We start from the raw sequence: 26,637 nt of genomic DNA on the forward strand, positions 1-26,637 counted from the left end.
AAAGAATAGGATATCCTTTGCACATGACAGCAGATTGCTCAATGTTGAGACCATTTTAATCCAAAGTTATGTATATCAAACAGTTTTATTCTATTATAACCTTCACATCGATATGGTCTTGTGCACTTGTTTACTGACAAATAGAACTTGAAGTTACAGAGAAAAGATGAATTATTACAGGATCTTACCACTATGGCTTAATAATATGCAACTGGAAAAACAAATCCGTTTTTTCACAGAGCATGTATATGGCTTGACCTACCAACTTTGAAAGTGTGAAAACCTGAACCAAAAACTCTGGTAGATGCTTGCTTTCCTCCAGTCAACTATGGTCTAACCTGTTTACATGCATAATGTGAAAACACTCTGCATGAACATGCTTACATGCAGAATGTTATAATGCATGTTGAATATAAGAAGGATAGAATGTATGAAAATTGAACATCTCTATGACGGCTTTTGATTTCAATCGCCAACTAACTGGTTGAATTCACTCTATAGAAAAAAATTCAATGACAAAACGTATCTTTCCCCCACAAACATTTCAGTCTATTCACAATTAATTCTCTTAAATAAATGTTTTGGAATTGGGATTTAATAATTTCGTAAACGAAAGTAGAAAGTATTTTACTAATAACTTGCTAACCTGTCTAGTCTTTATTGTATGCAACAAATTATTTTTGTACTCTTCATATCTGTTCTAAATTTAATTCAAAATTCTGGACAAAAAGGGAAAGCTTAAACACTTAGCATGCTAGCTAGCGATGTGTAAGGCTTCCAGCTAGAGCATACGAGTGAAGCTTCAAGCATACCTGCTGGGATATTCCATGGATGTCCCCCTCTATTAGTGGTACACATTTTTCCTTCCACATTCAGTCATCTTATACAACAGCATTACGTTAGATAGTATAGTGCCCTGGTTTGATGATATGTTTTTCCTGCATTAAGTAACTGCATTTCATTGTTCAAGAAATGGCCTTTGCTAGTGTGCACTGCCTTCAATAACCTCTCTGCAGCTGTGGGACTTTCCAGGCACTGTTCCTGGGTTTAGATGTCTTACTCACTAGACATCAAAGCATTAGCCTTAGACAGATCAAAGTCTCTTCACTACACCTCAAGCTTTCAAATCTCTTTTCAGGACAATAACCAAGACGGAAATCCCTTCCCCACTGGACATAACAACAGATATGAACAATAACAAAGTGAAAATAAAAGTAAACATTTTATTTACATAAAAATATATTTTAAATTCAGCCTTTTGAGTCTCTATGATCAGAGTTACGTCTGAAATAGCAAGATCTCATCTGACTAATAAACCAATAAGGTGCTCCAGAAGCTGGCACCCCACTATCTGCATTGCTTCAACAACCTATTAGGCAAATCCAACACCTGCCAACAGTTGCCAATGTTCAGCCAGGGCACAATCCCTAAGGAAGCACCATAAACCGGGCAAAGTCATGGAACACAGAGGTGAGGTCACATCTGAGCAGAGAAGTTGGCAGGGTGACAGGCCATATCTTCACCGCAAGGGGATGGAGAAGATCTTGTTGCCAGCCTTGCAGCGGACCTCTTCAACATGAAGCCTCAGCAGGATTGCAGAGTCCTCAAACCCATCAACTGCTTCCTGGAAAACACAAGGAAAAGTGAGAGCTAGAGAAGTTTGCTTAAAAGTTCCAGAATACTGCAACCCCTTGGCCAGATCTACACATGCACGATTCCTCATGCAAATTGACATCTGAATCTGGAGGTGCAACCAGACGTCCAGAACATTGAATGATCAATGGAATTTACAAAATGAAAAACATTATAATTCAGCTTCTGATCCTATTTTTCCCCAATTTTGCAGCACATTACTAAATGCCTTAAGGACTCACATCCACTGCCTGCTTACAGTCCTTGGCTGTGCACCTATGCACACTCATTTATTGTGGGGGAACACGAGTAGCTGTCAAAGTATCAAAGTACATTATCATATACATATCAAAGTACAGAGGTTAGTTACCAATAACCGTGTGATTTTCCACAAAGGGCTCAACGTGACAAACTGACAATAGCGAACCTTGAGTTGTCGATGTTTTTTTAAAATAGATTTTATTGTAATTTTCAAACATTCCATACCGTATATTATGCTGTAATAACCAGTTTTCATTCCCACAGTGTGAGTAGTTATAAGTGCGTACAGATGACACCATTATTGGCATGCATTAGCATGGGAGAAATCCCCCGAAAACAGCCTATTCTAGGATCCGTTTTTGTTTGTGCACGCATTAACCACTTGAGTTGAGTATGATGTTATTCAGACGTGGAATACCCCAATAATGAGAAGGACCCATATACAATCTATATTGTAAATGGACCCAGGTGTGCACCCTCCCAGTGAATACATTTCATGCAGTATGTATGCAGCAAGAAAGGAGTGTGGAGCGAACAAATGTCCACACGAGCAAATATTATTGAAAAAAAATCTTCCATATGGCCAAACCACCTTCACCGCTTCCAGTCCTACAACCACTTACTCTACCCTCAGTGTAAGAGCGGATAGCCAGTTCATTGCTGACATCGACCATGACACAATCTGTAGGCATGGACTGCAATCTCCTGTCAGCAACATGACAACAGATGACTGCTGATGACAGGGTCGACACCAGCTGGATTTTCAAGAGCAGATAGACAGAAGAGGGCAGGAATGACAGCTGAGGAGAAACCGAAATTCCACTGCCTTTCTCAGGACCATGGGGAACAAGACAATACAACCAGTATTCTATGCTCAGCTATTGTGTTTCTCCTTGGCACAAAATCTAGACGTTTGACCTTTCAATTATCACATGGGAAAGTTAATGCAGGGGGTGGGGGCTTCAACAGGTTTCTCTCGATTTAGATTTAAGTCAGACAACATGATATTTGTAGTTCAGTTACTTTGCCCGGTAATTCACTGCAATATTTCTTTGACAATGATCCAAGTAGATTAACAACAATAACATTATTTCCTTTTAACCGTCAACTTCCACTGCAACAACCATCATCATATACAACTCCATTTCAAGATGTATTCATCATGAGGGCACTGCTTCCCAAAATACGACTAATGCCACAAACGCTGACTTTCCTGAGAAAGTCCTAAGTAACCTGCTCCTGCAGCAAGTAATGTGAAAGTCAATGAGTTTTCTAAATTACACACAGTTCTGGTCACCAACAAAGTGACAAAGCTGTAATAAGTCATTATCCAAGATGCATCATAATTTCAACAGAGAAGGTGTACTTTTCACATCTGGAGTTTATTATAAGGAATACATTTACGTGAAAGGTTTCTGGGAACTATCAATGAAAATAAAGGGTGGAGATCAGCAGGGAGACAGCAGGCTGGTGCGGGATTTACCAACATCTACCTGTTGCATATCAATAAGAACTCCTGATATGAAGCACAAGGCACTATTTAACTGTAACCGGATATTCACACAATAGAAGTATTTCCTGTCTAGGCAGCTAGGGTGAGGTCAAGGAAAAACAGCAAAGCCAGCTACTTACCTGGTGTCAGAATCCACTTGGGCAGCCACAGGGCAGATGGGGTCCCACCTGTGGTTGAGGTTTTTTTGCCACTGGTATCCTGGGAGCCATCCTAATATGGCTTTGCAAACTAGACCACAACCAACCCTTTCCACTCTTGACTGGTAGCTAGGGCGAGCAGTCACAGGCTTCTCAGGGAGGTAGTAAGGGGGGTGGGGGCACAAGCTTAGAACACAACCAACCGAAAGACACAATAACTTCAATAGACATCCCAGTGCATGCTCTTTAAAAAAATAAGGAAGCACCTTTTAATCTCACAGCAGTACCAAATACTACGCAATTCAATCCAGTATACAGCGCAGTGTTTCTAGTTACAATTTTCCACTGTCCATGGTGCTGCATGTGGGAGCTGGTTCAGTTTATGGTGTACACCTATGGCGGGGCACCCTATTCTGAGTCCAGGCAACCCTTAGAGATAGTGAATAAGTGTCCAGATAGCAGAAGCTCTCCGGGGGTAGCCTAGGCGAGCAACTAAAGCGTATCCAGGAGGTATATAAAGCACTTGCAATACCACAGTAGTAAGACAGAACTTACTCACACGAAAGAACCACACAATTGTTGCAAAACATTAAGGATACTTTATTACAGCACTACTACTAAACAGACATTGGTATATCTCCCTTCGGAGATATTACACACAATATATATACACAAAATAACCATCAGAAATAGCATAGAGATACAGGGAGTGCAGAATTATTAGGCAAATGAGTATTTTGACCACATCATCCTCTTTATGCATGTTGTCTTACTCCAAGCTGTATAGGCTCGAAAGCCTACTACCAATTAAGCATATTAGGTGATGTGCATCTCTGTAATGAGAAGGGGTGTGGTCTAATGACATCAACACCCTATATCAGGTGTGCATAATTATTAGGCAACTTCCTTTCCTTTGGCAAAATGGGTCAAAAGAAGGACTTGACAGGCTCAGAAAAGTCAAAAATAGTGAGATATCATGCAGAGGGATGCAGCACTCTTAAAATTGCAAAGCTTCTGAAGCGTGATCATCGAACAATCAAGCGTTTCATTCAAAATAGTCAACAGGGTCGCAAGAAGCGTGTGGAAAAACCAAGGCGCAAATAACTGCCCATGAACTGAGAAAAGTCAAGCGTGCAGCTGCCACGATGCCACTTGCCTCAGAGCTGCAACATCACTGGAGTGCCCAAAAGCACAAGGTGTGCAATACTCAGAGACATGGCCAAGGTAAGAAAGGCTGAAAGACGACCACCACTGAACAAGACACACAAGCTGAAACGTCAAGACTGGGCCAAGAAATATCTCAAGACTGATTTTTATAAGGTTTTATGGACTGATGAAATGAGAGTGAGTCTTGATGGGCCAGATGGATGGGCCCGTGGCTGGATTGGTAAAGGGCAGAGAGCTCCAGTCCGACTCAGACGCCAGCAAGGTGGAGGTGGAGTACTGGTTTGGGCTGGTATCATCAAAGATGAGCTTGTGGGGCCTTTTCGGGTTGAGGATGGAGTCAAGCTCAACTCCCAGTCCTACTGCCAGTTCCTGGAAGACACCTTCTTCAAGCAGTGGTACAGGAAGAAGTCTGCATCCTTCAAGAAAAACATGATTTTCATGCAGGACAATGCTCCATCACACGCGTCCAAGTACTCCACAGCGTGGCTGGCAAGAAAGGGTATAAAAGAAGGAAATCTAATGACATGGCCTCCTTGTTCACCTGATCTGAACCCCATTGAGAACCTGTGGTCCATCATCAAATGTGAGATTTACAAGGAGGGAAAACAGTACACCTCTCTGAACAGTGTCTGGGAGGCTGTGGTTGCTGCTGCACGCAATGTTGATGGTGAACAGATCAAAACACTGACAGAATCCATGGATGGCAGGCTTTTGAGTGCCCTTGCAAAGAAAGGTGGCTATATTGGTCACTGATTTGTTTTTGTTTTGTTTTTGAATGTCAGAAATGTATATTTGTGAATGTTGAGATGTTATATTGGTTTCACTGGTAATAATAAATAATTGAAATGGGTATATATTTGTTTTTTGTTAAGTTGCCTAATAATTATGCACAGTAATAGTCACCTGCACACACAGATATCCCCCTAACATAGCCAAAACTAAAAACAAACTAAAAACTACTTCCAAAAATATTCAGCTTTGATATTAATGAGTTTTTTGGGTTCATTGAGAACATGGTTGTTGTTCAATAATAAAATTAATCCTCAAAAATACAACTTGCCTAATAATTCTGCACTCCCTGTATATAGGGCCCTAGGGGAGGGCCAAACCATATACTAAAAAAGTGGAATGTGAAATAGTGACTCTAGCCAAGTGTGGTAGTTAGCTAGGGGTGGTTAGGAACACCCGAGGTAAGCACAGTAAGTGACCCCAGCAACCAGGAGTAAGATAGTTACCCACCCAGTTGTCCCATAGGCTAACACAGAGAGTAGTGGTTAGAGTTAGTGGGATTCAGGACCCTTCCCAGGAGACCCAGAGGAAACCAGCAGGCAAGAGGATGGATGAAGAGTGGCCCTATCCCAGGATATCCAGAAAACAGGAGTAACTACACCAGGGACCCAGATGCAGAGTGAAGGAACTCTCTCCGAAGACTGTAGATGCCTCGGATTGTCTAGCTGCTGTCACGATCTGTGGACCAGGCCGGTGGAACCCAGGGATGGATTCCGGACGTGGAGGACCTGCAAAGGATCCAGCACCCTTGGAGGTGCCCAGGTGGTGCAGGTGGCAATGCCCCCCTCCTGAAGATGGAGTTCCTGCAAGTCGGTGGAGGAAGAGGTCTAGCTGCGGGGTCCAGGCACTGCAGAAGATCCCAGGAGTCGACTATGAGCTGTCCCTCAACGGTCGCCGGACTGAAGGAGGGTTTGTGACCAGCCAGATCACCAACAAGTACTGGCAAATGCAAACAGGAGCTGAAGAAGAGTTTGCAAAGTTTTGGGGACCAGCAAGGTCCAGGAGACTCTACCTAGGAGGCGGAGTCAGAGCTGGCCCTCAGCACACAGGAAGGCTAACCAAAGTCGATGGAGCCTCCAAGAGTGTCCCACAGGCGCTGAACACAAGGAATCACAAGGCCTTACCAGCACAACAAAACAGAAGTTGTAGGCGCTGCAGGACAAGGGCTGATCTAAAATATTGCGGAGCGCTGGAGGCCAGGGCTTCTTGAAGCCTGAAGATCTCCCGGAGGAAGAGTCACAGTCGTGGTGCAAAGGGGTGCCAGTCCAGTGGCAGGAGCCCACAGTCTCCCAACTTGGAGAGAAGACAAGCAGGACCCAGAGGAGGCCACAGACTAACAAGCTCTGTTGCAGGATCTTGAGATGTACATGGACAGCAGATCCCACTCCCAGGTCGACGTTGTCTTGAGGTGACTACGGTTGCAGGGGAGTGACTCCTTTATTCCAAGAGAGATTCCTTCCTGCTTCCTAGTGCAATCAGAGCCCTTGTGACCCTGGAGGATGCACAACCTTGGATGTTGCAGAATTCTTGCAGGATCCAGAGAAACAATGTTGCAATGGGAGCCTTCCCACCAGAAGCAGACTTGTTTGGTTTCAGGGAAGACCAGCAGCGGTTCCAGAGGACACGAGCAGAAGATGTCTTGCAGACAGTTCCCTGAATAGTCTTGCTCAACGAATCGGAGGACTGACTCGTGAGGGAGTCCTAAAGTAACCTTAAAAGGGGTTGGTCACACTCTGCAGTGACCCACCTATCAGAGGGGGTCAGGGACATCATCTATCTGGCCTAACCAGTCAGATGCTCCTGGGACCTCTGCACATCTTATTTTCAAGGGGAAGGAGCTGGACAGGGAGGAGGAGTCACTGCCCTGTCTTTTGGGTAGTTTCGCACCAGAGCGGGGACCAGGAGTTCCTGAACTGGTGCAAACCGGATTATGCAAGAAGAGCACCAAATGTACTCTTCAAAGCAGTCTGGTGGCGCTCAGAGGCCACCTCACCCCAGCCCTTAGACTCCTACTTGTAGGAAATCCTTTGTTTTGCTCCTCCAGCCTGAGCCTGGCTCACCAGCAGGAGGGAGGAACAGTGTCTGGGGTCAGCAGCAGCTAAATCCCGTAAGGTTGCACTTGCAGAACTGTGGATCCCCTATGAAAACCCCAGAGTACATGGTGTCATGCAACTAACACTAGAATCTGTGTCATTGCATGATTCCAACATGCTTTATACAAAACATGCCTAGGTTCAGAGAAGCCGTTATGTAATTGGACCTTGCATGTTGACCAGTGTCCACTATGTACATTAAGATGGCTTCCCCGCATGTACAGAGTCCAGGAATTGGCCTGGGGTCTGTAGGGGCACCCTGCTCATGCAGGGGTACCCTCATGCTTAGAGACATGCACCCTGTCCTTGGGCTAAAGGGACTACCAGAGGAGAGACTTATAATGTCTAAGTACAGTGGTTAGGTTTGGCAGTGAAAAGGTGCATGCACCCTTTCACAGAGGCTGCAATGGCAGGCCTGCAGTCACGGTTTGCATGGGCTCCCAAGGGTAGCATAATACATGCTGCAGCCCATAGCGGACCCATGGTGTAACAATGCCCTAGGTACCATATACTAGGGACTTACATGGGTGCATCAGTATGCCGAATGTGGTTGGGAAAGGTTACCAACAACTAAAATTAGGGAAGAGAGCAGTCACTGGGTTCTGTTTAGGAGGATCCCAGTGAACTACAGTCCAAACACACTGACATCAGGCTAAATGTGGGGGCAACTATGCCAGAAAGATGTCACTTTCCTGCACAACACATGCCGATTCCATATTTTGGTGACCCCTTAAGAAGCTTCCGCCCCTTCACAACCAATAATAAAGTAAGAAGCATGAATCACGCTTGGGATCAGATTCCGCTGTTCCAAACATTGAATGTGTAACCACATTTTCTACCCACTAGTGGTGTACGAGTTAGACTAGTGCAGATCTAGTGGCTTAGTTATCCACCTGCTGGATGAAACCTGTGGTAGTTGGAGGCAGTGCATGGAAGTCGCAGAGGAGACAGGGCTTGGGCCCTGACTCTTCTTGCATGCCCAACTGCATTCAGTTTTGCATCGATCAGTGGACCTGGAGCTTCTGCGCATGTCTGGCTGCTGCAGCATCTTCCGGCCGATGAGAATGATGTAGCCACACTTGGGCTGTTAGTGGATGTTGAAATAAGTATTGGCTCCAATGGGGGTAGTATAATCCCCAGGGACGTTTCAGCCGTGACTAGGCCAACATAATCACCAAAGCAGGTGTACCTCAACCGGGCTGAAAAACACCTTGGCTGATGCAGCCATGATCAGGCTGGTGTGCTTTTTTCAGTTTTTTTGGACTACCAGTCGGGTACCTTCTGAGAGACCTGGGGATTCTATGCAGCACGGGTCAATCCTGACTTCACTCTCAGCCAATCAGCTTCCTGGATGACTCTCAGTTCAGTGGACATATGCACTACTCCTCCTATAGGGTTAGGCAGGCAGACCCTACCTATCTTAAGCAGGGAAGCAGGATTCTAGGCCCTAAGGCAGAACCTGATCTCCTCTTGCAAAAAGTGCACAGTTAAAGTGACGTCGCCTCACCTCAGGGAGAATGTATGTCAGGCAGACACCAGTTCTGGTCACACAGCAGTCTTCTGAGATCTCTGCGGGCACTCCCTTCCTAGGTTGTGAAGGACTTGGAATGATAAAGTGGCATAGTGTGGGTCCCACTTTTATAAAGATTTTCTAGACAGTGGATGTGGATCAACTCTCTCAAACTTCAGAACCAGTTTGGGATGGTTTTCAAGAGCCCCTCTCAGGCTGCTCTCCAGACAGCCTTTGTGTAAAGTGATGATTCTCACAGCAGCTAGCAAAACTAAGTTATGGACTACCCTGAATTATACTTACCATGAAGCACTGGGGAAGACTGAGACACTCCTGTGACCAGAGTGCAACTACACCCCCCCTCCACACTACAAAAGTCCTTACAGAATTTTTACAGGAAGCCGTCCCCAACAGAGTTATTCTACTGCAAAGTTGTCAAATGCACAATACACACACGCTCAACATTCTCGATGGATTTCAGTGCAAGGTTCTGGGAATTCACATTACAGCAGAAGTCACCATAAGAAGGGCCAGCAGACTACACTGTAGGACACAGTATCGTTCTCAAAACACAGTACGCTGCCACCACCTCTTTATAGGTTATACCCAGGACTGGGATAGTAGTCTTCTCTTCTGTCCATTATAAGGGCATGCTTGGGGCACCTCTCCAGTCATAGGACTAGTTCAAGACCTCATGCAGTCATGGTCAGGCCTCTATGATCACACTTAGATTATTGTGGCGTTAGAGCCAAAATAAAAGTCAGGCACCAGACAGACAAAGTTAGGAACTCGGGCAAAGGAATTACACCTGTGTGCCATGCCGGGGACATTCCCATTCTTATACGCGAGTACTACCTAAATATAAAGGGTACCGTTACTTTTTTTTAATAAGTTAAAGAAAGCATGTTTTTGATACAAAGTTTAATCTAGAAAAATCTTAGTTCCAATGTAAAAAACACTCAACCACAGACACATGGTGGAGGGGCCTGCTCTACTGTTTAAATTACAGAGGGAGTGGTGGCCACTGTGTAGATATGGGTAAATTGCACATCAAAATAATGTGCTTTGCTACAAACTTTGGCTGTTAATCCATTATGTTTTAAAGATGAATTAACCTATTTTAGGTTAATCCTTTATGTTATTTTGCAGGTTGTTTGGGGATGTGAGAACAAGGAAGAAGAATGAGTTCCCAAAGCACCAAAGCAAATTTTGCTCTCTTCTGTTGCATAAACTGATGGCCTGAATTAAATTAAACTTGGTAAAATAGGTCTTGGTCCAGCATACAGCTTTTCTTTGGTTCAGCATAAATCTGTCTAATAGTGTTAAAGTAAATGGATACAACTGTGAAAAAGTTACCAAATGTATAGAAATCTAAAATATGTCCTGTTAGATTCACAAAAAGGTTGGCAACCTATATTTTTTATACCAAAAACAGAATCTGACTTAGATGCATTTTTGTGTTCTACTGACTGACGTAGTTTTTAAACCAGCTTTGCCATTTATAGTGAATTGATAGGCTAACAATGCTTGAAGATTATTTGCGTTTGCAGCCACTACAAGTAGTGAAAAAAACATTAATGGTTTATGAACTTTGTTCTGCAAAAATATTCTTATGGCCATATGAGGGTAAGGTGAATCATACCACCTCTAGGGGCGATGAGGACACTCTTTCACAATCACAAGGCCCTGCTGAAAAAAGGGAGTCAAAATAGGTTACAAACTGGATAAAATGATTCACAATTCAAAATGCCTGAACAGGTTTGCAAATTAGAAAATGAATACATTGAAAAAATATGAAAAATCTGTATATTATAACAAATCTACAAAAAGTAATTGACAAACTGTAGGGATTTATCTCTCTATATGGTGCACTAAAAACAAGTTCACCGGGAGGAGTCCAGTGGATCCCCAATTGGTTTGCAGAGGCAAAGGTAGATCGGACTAATGCTCTTCTTTGTGGTTGTGTGGGTAGAGCAGTTAGGCTTATCAGAGGGTAAAGTTAAGCATTTGTTTGTACTCAGAGGCAATAAATGAGACACATACTCAAAGAATAAATCTGAGACCAAATTAGAAAAATAACTTCTTTTTATATATGTTTCAAACCCAGGAACTTCGTAATCAGGTAAGCATTTTTTTAAACATAAATACTTTTCAGTTTCAAAAATCAACACTTAGTGCAATTCTCAGAGTTCTTCAATGTTAACCTATGGAGGAAAACAATGTTCAGCAAACACAGGGTTAACAACGACTTACAAAGCCAATCTCAGGGAGTTAGGTAAGTACTAGGCACTGATCAGAATAACACCAGCAGGACACTTCTGCAGCACCGGGGTGGCCGTGTGCAGTATGGCGTTGGGTGCCCAATGATTTCCTATGGGAGTTTGGTATTCATGAAGACAGGTTTCAGGCTCTGGCTAGAAGCAGTCGGGGACAACAAACAGGTAGGTTGTAGACTTGGGGTGCTCGGCGACATAGGTGAACCTTTGGTCCTTTTCGCCAGGGCCCAGAGACAACAGATGCTGGGATGTCCTTAGGTGTTAGGTTTCTTTATCCGGGAGCACTCGCGGTCAGGGGGTCCTGTGTGTTGATGCTGCAGGCGTTGTTGGGGAGTCCAGCAGGGGGGCACCCAGGCTAGACTCAAGCTCAGGGGATCCAGGGGACGTTGTTGGCACTCAGATAGAGTCAGGGACGAAGGGTGCAGAGGTTGCTGGTGGTCTTGGGCTTTCGCTCACCACAAGGCTGCGGGAGAAGAGGCCAGCGTGCAGGGGCTGCAGGTGACTTGGGGGAGTCCTAGATGGGTGACACCACACTGGACTTGGACTCTGGACAGTTGGGGAACGTTGCTGGCACTGTTGGTTGACTTCACCTCAGGTCGTGGTGTCAGCTGCTGAGGTCATTTAGGGTGCAAAGTCCTTTCTTGAGATTTTGTTGGAAAGCAGAGCCACTGCTCATGGGAGTCTTGAGTCATTAAGAAAGGCAGGCAGTCTTCCTGGTTTTCTTGGAGGCTCAGTTGCAAGATGAGTCGTCTTTTGGGCACAGTTTGCCAAGGTCGAAAGGCAGACGGGAGGGGCTGGTTCCCAGTCAGCTGCTTCTACTTTTCCTCTTCCGCAGGTGTGACTCTTCTTTGTCCTTTGCTTCTTAGGTCGTCAGGATTGGAGTGCTAGGGTTCAGGAGTGCCACCTAAATACTTCATTTAGGGGTGTTACACAGAATGCCAGGTGGTAGCCAATGGGCTGCCCACCTTTAGGGTGACTACACCCTTTCTATAACCATTCCCGTGGAGAAGTGGGCATAACCATAACCCTAGTGGCCTAGTTCCTTCCAAACAAGATGGAGGAATTTTAAAAGTAGTGTCCACTTCAGCTCATCCACCTTAGGGTGGGACTGGCATGAAGTGGGCACACTTCCTCATCTGCCTGGGGTCAGGACAGGCGGGCGGGCGGGGAAGGGGGGCAGTCGGTCATCTCTATCATCTGTAGAGACCTGGGTTGCATTACAAAGGCGGCTATGCCTTTGAAGCTTTCTGCCCTGGAATGTATATCTTGCCTAGGTGAAGTGATAACATTCCCACCTAGTGCAGGCTTTTGTCTCTGGAGCTCAAGAGCACTGGCTCTCACCTTGGGGGACCAGAATCAAGTCTATAGTGGCTGAACTGATCAGGACCAGTCATTCAACCCACTAATAGCTGGTAGGTTTTCAGGGGGTACCTCTAAGTTGCCCTCTGGGTGAAGTAATTAATAAATCCCTCACTGGCATCATTGGGGGTTAAATAATCTGAGATGTTGATACCACACATCCCTATATTCAGAGAAGCCATCGTGTAACTGGGGAACTCGTAGTGACCAGTGTCCAGCACATGCATTTAAAATGGCTTCCCTGGTCACTTACTATGTCTGAGAATCAACAAAGACATAGCAGGGGCATATCTGCTCGTGCAGATATGCCCTCACATGTATTATAATGCACCCTGCCTTAAGGCTGGAAGGTCTGCTAGAGGAGTGACCTACATATATTACATGCAGTGCTTATGAGACATGGCACGTCATGTTTTCACTTTTCTCTGCACCAAGACTCGCAGCCTGCAATGGCAGCTGGTCATGTGCTTGGTGAGGGGTCCCTTAGGGTGGCACAGTTCGTGCTGCAGCCCCTAGGTATTAGGGGTACCATTTACTAGGGACTTGCAGTGGGTGCTAGAGATTTTGCCAATTGGGAAAAACAATTGTGAAGTTTTGTGGGAAAAAGATTTGGCACTGGGGTCCTGGTTAGCATGTCAGGCAATTAATTAATTAAAAAACGCAGAAGTAATTAACAGTAGAATAACAGACATTGTAAACTCTTCCCCTGTAACACTAGATGGAGTAAGTATTCTCTACATGGGGTAGTATGTTATACAATCATGCATCTCCCTTGATAAATCAACATCCTGTTAGAGGAGCGAGAACAAGTTACTTACCTTAGGTAAAAAATTATCTGGCAGAGACATATTCTAGTTGCAGATTTCTACCCTTAGAATTTCCTCCATGCGTCAGTCTGGATCTGGAGATTTTTCTTCAAGCAATACACTTGTGTGACGTTAGGTGGCTGTAGGAAGTTGGCTCTGTATGTACTATTTCAAAGTAAGAAATAGCATGCACAGAGTCCAAGGGTTTCCCTTAGAGGTAAGATAGTGGCAAAAAGAGATAATTCTAATGCTCTATTTTGTGGTAGTGTGGTCGAGCAGTAGGCTTATCAGAGGGTAGTGTTAAGCACTTGTTGTACACACACAGGCAATAAATGAGGAACACACACTCAAAAGACAATTCTAGGCCTATAGGTTTTTATATAAAAAAATATATTTTCTTAGTTTATTTTAAGAACCACAGGTTCAAGATTTACAAACAATACTTTAAATGAAAGGTATTTCACTTAGGAACTTTGAATTAGCAAAACAGCATATACAGTTTTCACACAAATGGCAATAAGCTATTTTAAAACTGGACACAGTGCAATTTTCAACAGTTCCTGGGGGAGGTAAGTGTTGGTTAGTTTTGCAGGTAAGTAAACCACCTACAGGGTTCAAAGTTGGGTCCAAGGTAGCCCACCATTGGGGGTTCAGAGCAACCCCAAAGGTACCACAACAGCAGCTCAGGGCCGGTCAGGTGCAGAGGTAAAAGTGGTGCCCAAAACGCATAGGCTTCAATGGAGAAGGGGGTGCCCTGGTTCCAGTCTGCCAGCAGTTAGGTACCCGTGTCTTTGGAGGGCAGACCAGGGGGGGTTTGTAGGGCACTGGGGGGGAACAAGTCAGCACAAACAGTACACCCTCAGTGGCACGGGGGCTGCCGGGTGCAGAGTGCAAACAGGCATCAGGTTTGCAATTGGTTTCAATGGGAGACCCAGGGTTCTCTCCAGTGAAGCAGGCAGGCAAGGGGGGGGGGCTCATCAGGGTAGCCACCACCTGGGCAAGGGAGAGGGTCACCTGGGGGTCGGATCCTTCAGGTCCTGGAGGCTGCGGGTGCAGTGTCTTTACCAGGCGTCAGGTTCTTTGAAGCAGGCAGTCGCGGTCAGGGGGAGCCTCTGAATTCTCTCTGCAGGGGTCGCTGGGGGGGCTCAGGGGAGTCAACTCTGGCTACTCACAGGGTCGTAGTCGCCGGGGAGTTCTCCCTGTAGTGTTGTTTCTCCGCAGGTCGAGCCGGGGGCGTCGGGTGCAGAGTGCAAAGTCTCACGCTTCCGGCGGGAAACGTGTTGTCTTTAAAAGTTGCTTCTTTGTTGCAAAGATGTTTCTTCTTTGGAGCAAAGCCGCTGTCCTCAGGAGTTCTTGGTCCTTTTAGATGCAGGGTAGTCCTCTGAGGCTTCAGAGGTCGCTGGACGCTGTGGAACGCGTCACTGTTGCAGTTTTTCTTGAAGTGGGGAGACAGGCCGGTAGGGCTGGGGCCAAAGCAGTTGGTGTCTCCGTCTTCTCTGCAGGGCTTCAGGTCAGCAGTCCTTCTTCGTCTTCAGGTTGCAGGAATCTGTTTTCCTAGGTTCTGGGGAGCCCCTAAATACTGATTTTAGGGGTGTGTTTAGTTCTGGGAGGACAGTAGCCAATGGCTACTGTCCTTGAGGGTGGCTACACCCTCTTTGTGCCTCCTCCCTGAGGGGAGGGGGGCACATCCCTAATCCTATTGGGGAAATCCTCCAAAACCAAGATGGAGGATTCCTAAAGGCAGGGGTCACCGCAGCTCAGGGCACCTTAGGGGCTCTCCTGACTGGTGGGTGACTCCTCCTTGTTTTTCTCATTATTTCCCTTGGACTTGCCGCCAAAAGTTGGGGCTGTGTCCAGGGGGCAGGCATCTCCACTAGCTGGAGTGCCCTGGGTCATTGTAACACGAAGCCTGAGGCTTTGAGGCTCACTGCTAGGTGTTACAGTTCCTGCAGGGGGAAGGTGTGAAGCACCTCCACCCAGAGCAGGCTTTGTTTCTCTCCTCAGAGAGCACAAAGGCTCTCACCACATGGAGTCAGAAACTCGTCTCTCAGCAGCAGGCTGGCACAGACCAGTCAGTCCTGCACTGAACAATTGGGTAAAATACAGGGGGCATCTCTAAGATGCCCTCTGTGTGCATTTTTTAATAAATCCAACACTGGCATCAGTGTGGGTTTATTATTCTGAGACGTTTGATACCAAACTTCCCAGTATTCAGTGTAGCCATTATGGAGCTGTGGAGTTCGTTTTGACAGACTCCCAGACCATATACTCTTATGGCTACCCTGCACTTACAATGTCTAAGGTTTTGCTTAGACACTGTAGGGGCACAGTGCTCATGCACCTATGCCCTCACCTGGGGTATAGTGCATCCTGCCTTAGGGCTGTAAGGCCTGCTAGAGGGGTGACTTACCTATGCCACAGGCAGTGTGAGGTTGGCATGGCACCCTGAGGGGAGTGCCATGTCGACTTAGTCATTTTCTCCCCACCAGCACACACAAGCTGGCAAGCAGTGTGTGTGCTGAGTGAGGGGTCCCTAGGGTGGCATAAGACATGCTGCAGCCCTTAGAGACCTTCCCTGGCATCAGGGCCCTTGGTACCAGGGGTACCAGTTACAAGGGACTTACCTGGGTGCCAGGGTTGTGCCAATTGTGGAGACAATGGTACATTTTAGGTGAAAGAACACTGATGCTGGGGCCTGGTTAGCAGGGTCCCAGCACACTTCTCAATCAAGTCAGCATCAGTATCAGGCAAAAAGTTGGGGGGTAACTGCAACAGGGAGCCATTTCCTTACAGTGGCATTGGTCGGTTCTGCATCCACAATTGGCATCGTGGTCGGCGGATATATCGCAGGTCATATATATGGACATCCCGGCGCGCTGACGTTAGTTTCTTTTCACGACTTTCTACGGCAAATGCGCAGAGCCATGAAGAGAACAGACTAGGGCCCTGAAATGGAATTCCCTGTCCCTGGAAATCAGTTCGCAGAGCTTGGAGGATGAGTGGGTTGGTAAGGAATCTTCAACTACAATATAGCTCTACCAGATAACTTGTTACCAAAGGTAAGTAACCTGTGTATCTGATGGAGACTTCTAGTTGCAGATTCCTTACCTTAGAATAGACACCCAAGCAGTACCATCCCTGGAGGAGGGTCTGCGAACCAATATCATACTAGGAAATCCTCCAGGACCGAAAGGGCAAAGTACCCATCCCTCCAGACCTGACTGTCCAGGCAGTAGTGTTTAGTAAACATGTGCAAAGACACCAATGTTTCTTCCTGGCAGATACCCATGACTGGAACTCCAGTTGTTGCTCCGGTAGCATGAGCACGCAAGCCCTTGGGTAGCCAATGCGTAACACATTTTACTGTAAAGAACCACCCATCTAGAGATGGTACTCTTCTGCACTGCCCGACTTTTCGGCGCACCCACATAGCCTACAATGAGTTGATCATCCACCCAGAACTCTTTTTTTCGATCAAGGTTCAACGCCAAAGCACTTTTTGGGTCCAGACGGTGGAGTCTCTCCTTTTCCTTAGAAGGATGTGGAGGCACGTAAAAAGTAGGCAAAGTGATTGATTGCTCTACATTAAAGGGCATGACCACTTCAGGTAGAAAAAGCCCTAGTACGAAGCACCACCTTGCTAGGGTGGATGGAGATAAAAGGCGGCTTTGAAGAAAGCGCCTGCACCTCACTCAGCTACAAGGAAGACTGTTTTTAGAGCAAGTAGGCGAAGTGGACAGTTATGAAGTGACTCAAAGGGAGCGCACATCAGATAGGTAAGAACTAAGTTAAAATCCCATTGGGGCATTATGAGTTGGGAAGGAGGAAAGAGATGGGTAAGACTTCACACCGCTCTGTTTGTTGCAGTACCACATGGCGGTGGTGTTGTCTGTGTACACCTGCACCACGTTCCCTTTGAAAGAGGGAAGGAATGCTTTCAATGAACTACCCAGAGCTCAAAAAGGTTGATATGGAGCATGGACTCGGCTGGAGAGCAGAAGCCTCTGATCTCCGCCTCTCCCATGTGGCCACCCCATCCCCGGAGTGATGCATCTGTCACTACAGACAGATGACTACAGTCGTATCTGGTTGGGAAAGGGAGAGGGTTCTACCTCTGATCCAATCACGATTCCAAAGCCCCACTGCAGATCTTGCACAGCCCCCTCTGAGATTTGGACTCTGATGCTGCGCCCACTGGAACTTCAGGTCCCACTACAGAGCCTGCATATGCCATCTGGCATGAGTCACCAGCAGGATGCAGGAGGCCATAAGGCCCAGCAGCCTCAGAGTCATTCTCACCGAAATCTAGCAGGGAGGTGAAACTTCGGTATCATAACCTGAATATCCTGGACTCGCCGCTCGGGAGGATAGGCCTGAAACTGCACTGTGTCCAAAACAGCTCCGATTAAATGGAGCATCTGAGAAGGAGTCAGGTGTGACTTCTGCACGTTTATAGTGAACTCCGGGGAATGCAGGAGGTCCGCCGCAGTCTGGAGGTGGGAGATGAGAGCCTGGTGCGGGCTCACCTTCTACAGTCAGTCGTCTAGGTAGGGAAAGGCTGAATCATCTAACCTGTGCAGATGAGCTGCGACCACCGCCATCACTTTGGTGAACACCCAAGGGACGCTGGTAAGACCAAAGGGAAGCACGGTGAATTGAAAATGCTCATTACCTACCACGAACCGCAGGTAACGTCTGTGGGCAGGCAGGAAGGGAATATGGAAATAAGCGCCCAGTCTCCAGGATAGATAGGACCCAAGCCAGAGTGAGCATTCTTAACTTCTCCTTCCTGAGGAAGCAACTGAAGGACAGGAGGTCAAGGATAGGACGAAGGCCTTTGCCCTTTTTGGGCAGCGGGAATAATAACCACAACCTACTTCTGGCACAGGGATCTTCTCTATGGCTTCCTTGGCCAAGAGAGGGGTAACCTCGCAGAGAAGTGCCAAGAGATCCTCAGTCATCCGATCGTAAAATGGTGGCATGGATGGATGTGTAATCTTGAAGGGGAGGAAGTAGCCCCTATGGACTATTTGCAAAGCCCACCTGTCTGAGGTGATGGCGTTTCAGCGGGGCAGGTGATGGTGAATTCTGCCACCGACTGGTCCCTGGTCGGGAAGCGCCAGATCTGGAAGGCTCAGAGGCTGCAGATGTGGGGCGGGGTGTGGACTGGCTAGACCACTGGCTCCCAGCTCCATGCGAACGCTGGATTCCAGGTCCCCGGCCACGCAGAGGTGGAGCAGCGTGCGCAGCACGGTGGCTGGCAGGGAATGGATGTGGTTGGCGGCCCCTTCCATAGCCAGAAAAGGGGTGAAAAGCAGACTGAGGGGGGCGAGTGGCATCAGCAAGGCCAAGGGACCAGGCCATAGCCCAGGACTCCTTAAAGCACTCGAGCGCAGAGTCTGCTTTGTCCCTGAAGAGACAGGTGCCATTAAAGAGCATATCCATCAGAGAGATTGAACATCCACTGAAAAGCCAGCTGTCCATAACCAGGCGTGGCGCCTTACGGCCACCGTTGAAGCAATAGATCTGCCCAGCGAGTTGGACGTATCCAGCCCACATCTGATTGTGAACTTGTTGAGTCTCTTCCATCAGCCGGGGAGAGAAAGGCCTTAGCCTCCCCCGGGACCTGTGGCAGCACTTGCGCTACTGTGTCCCATAAGGTATGGGTGAAATGGCCCAAAAGACATACAGTGTTCACACACCGCAATGCCAGGCTAGAGGGAGAGAACAACTTCTTCCCAAGGTGATCCAGCCTCTTTGATTCCCTATCCGGGGGAGCAGAAGGGAACGCGCCATGGGACGTGGAGGCTTGGAGGACCAAGATCTTGGGGGTATGGTGTTGGTTCAGGAAAGCCAGGTCGCTGGGCACAAGCCTATGGCGTGCTAATGTTGTATTAACAGGAGCCTCTGTGCCGGGTTTGGACCAGGTCCCCAGCAGGATATTCATGAGGGCTTCATTGAAGGGCAAAAGGGGTTCTGATGTGGAAGCCCCAGGTTGAAACACCTCAGACAGGAGATTAGTCCTGACGACCATCGAAGGGAGCTCGATGCCCAAGTCCTCGGCCGCTCTCCTCACCACCATGGAGTAGGAAGCCCCCTCCTCTGTAGCCATGGTAGGGGGAGAAAGCATACCAGGGTCAGGGGAGGTATCCAGCCTGCTGGCTTCGCACAGTTGATAGGGTCTTCAAGCTGGAATTTTAAAGGGTCCAGCGACCCCTCCCTACCCTCACCAAAGTTCTACCCATAGGAATAAGGGTCAACATCTGAAGCTGTTCTTACAGGATGACATCTTGATGCACCAGAAGTAAAAAAAACTTCGACAAGTCGAAAGGCCAGTCAAAAAGAGACTGTAAGGGTAGCTCTCTCCAGATCTGCGCTTAGGCTGGCACGGAAAGAAAAGAACTGATGTCAGTGTGCCGGGGTGGCACCTATATACGACCTGTGACGTCATATCCGGCGACTGTAGGAGGCTGGCTCAGTTTCTGGTGTACACCTATGGTGTGTCACTCTACACTGAGTAAGGCAACCCTTAGTGATAGTGTTTTGGTGCCTAGATAACCAAAGCTCTCTATGGTAGCTGTGCAGAGCAGCTCAGGCTTATCAAGGAGAAGGGTAAAGCACTTACAATGCCACAGTAGTCAGTGATTTTCACACAAGAAAGAACCACACCAAGTGTTACAACAATAAAGTAGTCTTTATTATAACACTAGCACTATCCTAACATATGTATATCTCAACTTAGAGATATATATATACACACAGACAATATACTTAGAAACAAACAGGAGAAGCACAGAAATACATGGAACCCTACTGGGGGGGGGGGGGAGGTGGGAACCATATACTAAGAAAGTGGTATAAGAACGGAAGTGCCCAGCCAAGGTAAGTGTGTTAAGATCCCAGGGGCTGGGGTAGTACAAAATCACCCAAGGTAAGTAATAGAAACCCCCCAGGCGCCCTTGTGCAGAGGTTTTATGTAACCGGGTGTCCCATAGGCTAACACAGGACTGTCGCGGCTGAAAGTTTCAGGATTCAGGGCCCTTCCTGTAGGACCCTGAGGAAACCAATTGGCACAAGCAAGGTGTAGGAGGCTGGCTGGCTCAGTTTATGGTGTACACCTATGGCGTGTCACCCAATACTAAGTCCAGGCAACCCTTAGTGATAGTGTTTAGGTGTCCAGATAGCAAAAGCTCTCTAGGGGTGGCTGAAGCGAGCATCTGAAGCATATCCAGGAGGAATGTAAAGCACTTGCAATACCACAGTAGTCAGACAGTAACCCCAACAAAAAAAAAAAACACACAAGTGTTGCAAAAATAAAGGATTCTTTATTACAGCACTAACTACTAGACTAGCATTGGTATAGCTCCATTTGGAGATATCTACACACAATATATACACCAAAGAACAAGCAGAAATAGCATAAAATGTACAGGGCCCTATGGGGAGGCCTAACCATATACTAAATGAGTGGAATGCAAAATAGGGAACCCAACCAAAGTTGGTGTGGTAGTTAGCTAGGGGCTGGGGAAGAACGAATACACCAGAGGTAAGTACAGCAAGTGTCCCTAACGACCAGGTTCAGAGTGATTACCAACCCGGTCGTCCCATAGACTAACACAGTAAAGTCGCGGGTGGAATTCATGAGTTTCAGGACCCTTCCTAGTGGACCCCGAGGTAACCCAAAGACAGGAGGAAGGTTGAAGAGTTTCCCCACCAAAGAATACCGAGAAGACAGGAGTACCTATCCCAGGGGACCCGGATGTTGGGGGTGAAAAGGATGTAAGAAACCCCCACTGAAATCAACAGAGGCGTTGGTTGTCCAGCTGCTATCGCGACCCATGGACTAGGCCGGTGGAATCCAAGGATGGATTCCAGACACAGAAGACCTGAAAAGGAAGAGGACAGAGTCCAGCACCCACAGAGGTGCCCAGGTGGTGCAGGTGGCAATGTCCAGCCTCCTAGAGGTTAAGCTCCTGCAGGTTGGTGAAAGAAGAAGTCCAGCTGCGGAGTTCAGGAGCTGCAGAAGATCCTAGGCGTCACCTACGAGCTGTCCCACGTCGGTCCTCGGATTACTGGAAAGTCAGTGACCAGCAAGGCCACCAACAAGCACTGGCAAATGCAGGCAGGAACTGAAGATGGATTTGCATGGTTTTGGGGACCAGCAACGCCCAGGAGACTCTACCCTTGAAGGGGAGTAATGGTTGGCCCTCAGCACACAGGGAGGCCAGCAGAGGTCGTTGGATCCCACCACAAGTGAAAAACAGGTGATGGACACAAGGAGTCACAAGGAGGCCTCAGCAGCACAACAAAACAGAAGTCCCAAGTGGCAGGAGTTGCAGAACGGAGGCTGATCTTCAGACTGCAGAGTGCTGGAAGCTTGGTCTTCTCGGTTCTCGAAGAGCTCTTGGAGGAAGAGCCAAGAAGCCTTGGCAAGAGCGACAGTCACAGTGCACAGTGGTTTCAGTCTAGTGGCAGGAGTAGGGGCCCACCGTTTCCTAAGTTGGTTAGAAGATAGGCAGGACCCAGAGGAGGCAACAGAACCACCACCTGTGAGGCAGAGCCTTTTAATGTCCGTGGGACAGCAGACCTCACCAACCAGTCAACGTTGTCTTGAGGTGCCTGCGGATGCAGGAAAGTGACTCCTTCACTCCAAGGGAGATTCCAGTGTGCTTCCAGGTGGAAACAGAGTCCTTGTGACCCTGGAAGATACCCAGCCTTGGATTTTGCAGAATTCTTGCTGGATCCTGAGAAACAATGTTGCCATGGGAGCCTTCCAACCAGAAGCAGACTTGTTTTGGTTCCAAAGCAGACCAGCAACGGTTCCAGAGGCCAGGAGCAGAAGATATCTTGCAGAGAGTTCCTTGTAGAGTCTTGCTCGACGAATCCAAGGACCCACCTACAGGGGAGCCCTTAAGTAACCCTGAAAGGGGGTTGGACACCATTGGCAGTGACCCACCTAAAAGCAGCCTTGCCCCACTCACATGTACAGGTTATTCACGGCGGAGACGGAGGTCTAGTGTTGTCTCTGATCGTGCTTGTTTTCCTGGGAAGCTCTTCGTTCCCAGTCCCCAGAGAGTCAGTGTATCATTGCGTGTTGCACAAGCTGAATTCCCCGAATGTTTTCAGTCACCGTTAGGTATGAGATCAATTGTTATTTATAGGATCAAAAGAGTGGAAATCCATCAGCAAGTTCAAACGTTTAAGGTTTGGATTTTTGACTTTCTATAGCAGGGCAAATCGCCCGTGAACTTTTGTGAAGTTTTAAACCAGTGAAATCAAAGTCGTAACAAAAACTATTAATATATTGATGATTTTCCTAATTTCATGATGTTCTCATAAAGCGAGAAACGGAATCGAAAGTGAATTTTTGTCAAGTGCTGAACCAGTGAAATCAAAGTCGTAACGAACACTATTAATATATTGATGATTTTCGTGATGTTCTCATAAAGCGAGAAACAAAATCGAAAGTGTTGTAATGAACAATATTTATATACCGATGACTGGCATACTTTTAATGATGTTCACCTAAAACAGGAAACAAAACCGAAAGTGAACTTTTGTCAAGTGTTAAAACATTAAAGGCAAAGTCATAATGAACAATACTTAATTAGCAATGATTGTTATAATGTGTATGATCTTCACATAAAGCCAGAAGTGAAACCGAAAGTAAAGGGAAAAGGAGAAATAAGCATAAATATGAGAAGGAAGTAAATCTAACTAATTCTTATGGTTTGATGTTCCCCATCGTTTAGTGTCAACAGGGGAATTAGACAAGGCTCCGTTTTTAATTTCCCTTTATATTAATGGGGTGGACGATGTACTGAGGTCTCTGCAAGCCGACGCGCCTATAGTTGCTGTTTGTTCGGTTCCTGTGTTACTGTTTGCTGACGATGTGGTCCCAATGTCAAGGATCCCAATCAGTTGCAGAGTCTGATGGACACGTTTGCTGATTCTATGGAGACTAGAAAACCAAAGCTCAATAAAGGCAAGAAATTTACAATGGCATGTGGGAAAAAACGGTCATAAGTGCAGGACTTTCTTTATTAGGGGTTTCCCATTTGTAAGGGTATCCTTTTCATCAATAATGGCTCATGGTCCCAACATATTCAAAATGTCAGTTCTAACATAAGCAGCGTATGCGAAGGAGTCTTTAGGTTCTCCCGAAAAGAAGGTATTCATCCTGTTAAGATAATGATGAATATCTACAAGACAAAAGCACTGTCTGCTGCTCTCAATGGAGGGGGTCTGTGGGGCTTTATGGGTGGTGGTCCTCTACAGGTTGAGGAGAATGCCTTCAATATCCCCTGGCTTTCCCATATTAATGACATTTTTAAATCATTATTCAGTATCCCTGTTCTCCAAGACCCACATAGAGTGTTAGCCTTCCATAAGAACGGAGTTAAGGCCCATTTTTTAGGTGAGAGGTCTGAAAATAGTGTCCTTACTGAATCTAAGAAATCCAATGTTGTTTCTTATATGTCACTTACTTCTCAGGAGGACCTCCAACAGTATTTGACCTTGATATCTAACACCCAACACCATTTTGTACTTACTAGGTTGCTGTCAGGAATTCACGGATAGCCACTATCCTTGCCACTTGAGAATTGTGCTGGTGGCCTTTGCCTACACACCTGTGGTCCTCTTGTCGCCTTCTTTAGTATTCGGTGTTCTCATCCACACTTTAAGCACTTGCATTCACGTGTCCTTCTGCGCACACTTTCAGTTCACCATAGTCTAGGGTATGTAAGATATAGACCTCAACACCCCAGGTCACATTTTGGACAGGGTATTAGGGGATCTCTCTACCTACATATATGGTGGTTTATGTTTTAATTGACCTCTGTCTCAGATTTCACCCCCCACATCTTGGACAGGGGCCTGAAAACTGGTGAGTCATCCTCAGTTGGTGAGTCAGTCACAACATGAGAAAGGGGGCTGAATACTGGTGAGTCACCCTCAGTGGTCGAGTCATCCTTAAAACATGAGGCAAGTCATTCACAACAACAGTGAGCCTTCCTCAGCTGCCAAATCATCCACAACAACAACTTGGGATGGCCATCTTTAAAGCTCTGAACATGAAGTATCCTGGCTCCTGAACATTCGATGCTTCGTATAACGGAATCCAGGTTTGATGCATCTAAAACACAGCCTCTGAATTAAGACCACATTCTTCATCTGGATATGATAAGTACTGTATTTAGAGGTCTCCCGCTTTGATATTAGTCCTGCGGCTGCTGCACACATTGGTATGGGCTTTTCTTGCCTTGCTTGGGCCTCTGGCCACAAACCTGAATTAAGAAAAGATTGGTACCTATCACCACTGGCGAAAACTCTGTGCATTCAAGCTGCCGAACATTCTAAAAATAGCTATGCTAGGTTATTAACTCTTAATTTTTGTGCAATCTGGTGTGCTATTGTGTGAGTAGAAACCCTAAACATTGGTGTGCACTTTGTCAGCAAACTAGGGGAGACCACGCATCTACTAGGTATGAAGGCTGATACTCTACACAAGTTATGTGTTGTGATGTATAATATTGAGCTGTGACAAGTAATGTATGTACACATGTAATATTCTTGTTTGTATACATCTTTGTGAGGTCATAGTGTGTTGCCCCTCCTCCAATGTGCTTGATTAGCAGGTGCAGTATCTTGCTTCCCCACTTTTGGCAAATGCTTGGTACCCTTTTAGGTAGCATCTGTCAGTTTCCTTTTGGGGTGATATAACTGTCATGCTATCTGTACTAAATAATTTCCTTATTATTACTCTTTCTGTAGGTCCAAGTGGGATTTCTGGAGGATAGTGGATCTTCATGTTTGTTATTTTAGTAAATTGTTTTAGCCTTTTATTCTATCTTGTTTCCAAACTCCTTTTCCCTTGTGTTCATCCCGATCTACTGCGTTCTTCTTCTACCAGTGTTAGTGTGGTCAATGCAGGGGAGAGCAGAGCATGCTGCTACTGCAACAGTTGATCTTGAACCTCTTGGATGATGATCTAGTACTGCAACGTACTCGGACAGCTGCGATTGGGTATGGTACATTTTCTCGTCGCTTTCCCCGCCATGAAGCAGTGGCTCAGAGACTTGGTACAGTGTCCGTGTGAAGGTACCTCGAAACAGAGCATACAGCACTTTACTTTATTTTGTATATTTTATGATGGCCTTAGGAAACATTACTTGAAACCGATTTTTATTGCAAATGAAGTTAGGGATTACAATGTTGCTTTAAGTCTATTGTGTGCACTGGTGCATTCTGTAGGAAAGTAGCCTCTTTCTAGCTTGGTTACGCCCACTTTTTGCCTGTTTGTCAGTGTGTTTGACTGTGTGCACTGGGACCTTGCTACCCACAACCCATTGATTATGCTTCCTCCTTTAAACTTGGTTGCTTGTACCTTTTTCACCCCACATTTGGCATACTGGTGCCCCCATTTAAGCCCCTAATATATGGTACATAGGTACCCAGAGCATTGGGGTACCAGGGGATCCCTATTGGCTGCAGCAGTTATTCTGCCACCCATAGGGAGCCCATGCAAAGTGTTCTGCAGGCCTGCCATTGCAGTCTGCGTGAAACGGGTGCAAACACCCGTTTTCACTACAGGTCACTGTAAGTCACCCTATAGGCCCTCTCAGCCCAGAGGGCAGGGTGCATGTACGTGAGTGAGGGGACTCCTGCACTAGCAGAGGTGCCCCCACAAGCTCCAGGCCCATTTTCCAGGACTTTGTGAGTGTGGGACGCCATTTTACACGTGTACTGGACATGGTCACTACCTATGTCTAGCTACATAATGGTAACACTGAAACTGGGCATGTTGGGTATCAAACATGTCGGAAACATACCCCAATACTGTTGAAAGTATTGGAAGTATGATTCCATGCACTCTGGGGGCTCCTTAGAGGACCCCTAGCATTACTACCACCAGTCTTACAGGGCTTTCTGGGCAGCCCAAGCTGCTGCTACCCCCTCAGACAGGTTTTTGCCCTCCTGCTGCTTGATCTAATCAAGCCCAGGAAAGCAGAACAAATGATTTCCTTTGGGAGAGGGAGTTAACACCCTCTCCCTTTAGAAATCAGTGTGAATGGCTTGGGAGGGGTAGTATG

The 26,637-nt window shown here is 46.6% G+C and overlaps 1 protein-coding gene across 2 annotated transcripts in view; it reads right to left on the reverse strand.

The window, feature by feature from the left end:
• Positions 1–1,203: 1,203 nt before the first annotated feature.
• The window catches only part of USB1 (U6 snRNA biogenesis phosphodiesterase 1), a 222,805-nt gene continuing 197,371 nt past the window's right edge, over positions 1,204–26,637 (reverse strand). For both annotated transcript variants that reach the window (XM_069217438.1, XM_069217437.1), the window contains exon 7: positions 1,204–1,624. In XM_069217438.1, coding sequence (XP_069073539.1) covers positions 1,520–1,624 — 105 coding nt within the window. In that variant the 3' untranslated portion in view covers positions 1,204–1,519. The remainder of the gene's footprint in view (positions 1,625–26,637) is intronic.

Source organism: Pleurodeles waltl, chromosome 12 (assembly GCF_031143425.1).
Source record: "Pleurodeles waltl isolate 20211129_DDA chromosome 12, aPleWal1.hap1.20221129, whole genome shotgun sequence".
In the NCBI taxonomy this organism is placed as follows: Eukaryota; Metazoa; Chordata; class Amphibia; order Caudata; family Salamandridae; genus Pleurodeles; species Pleurodeles waltl.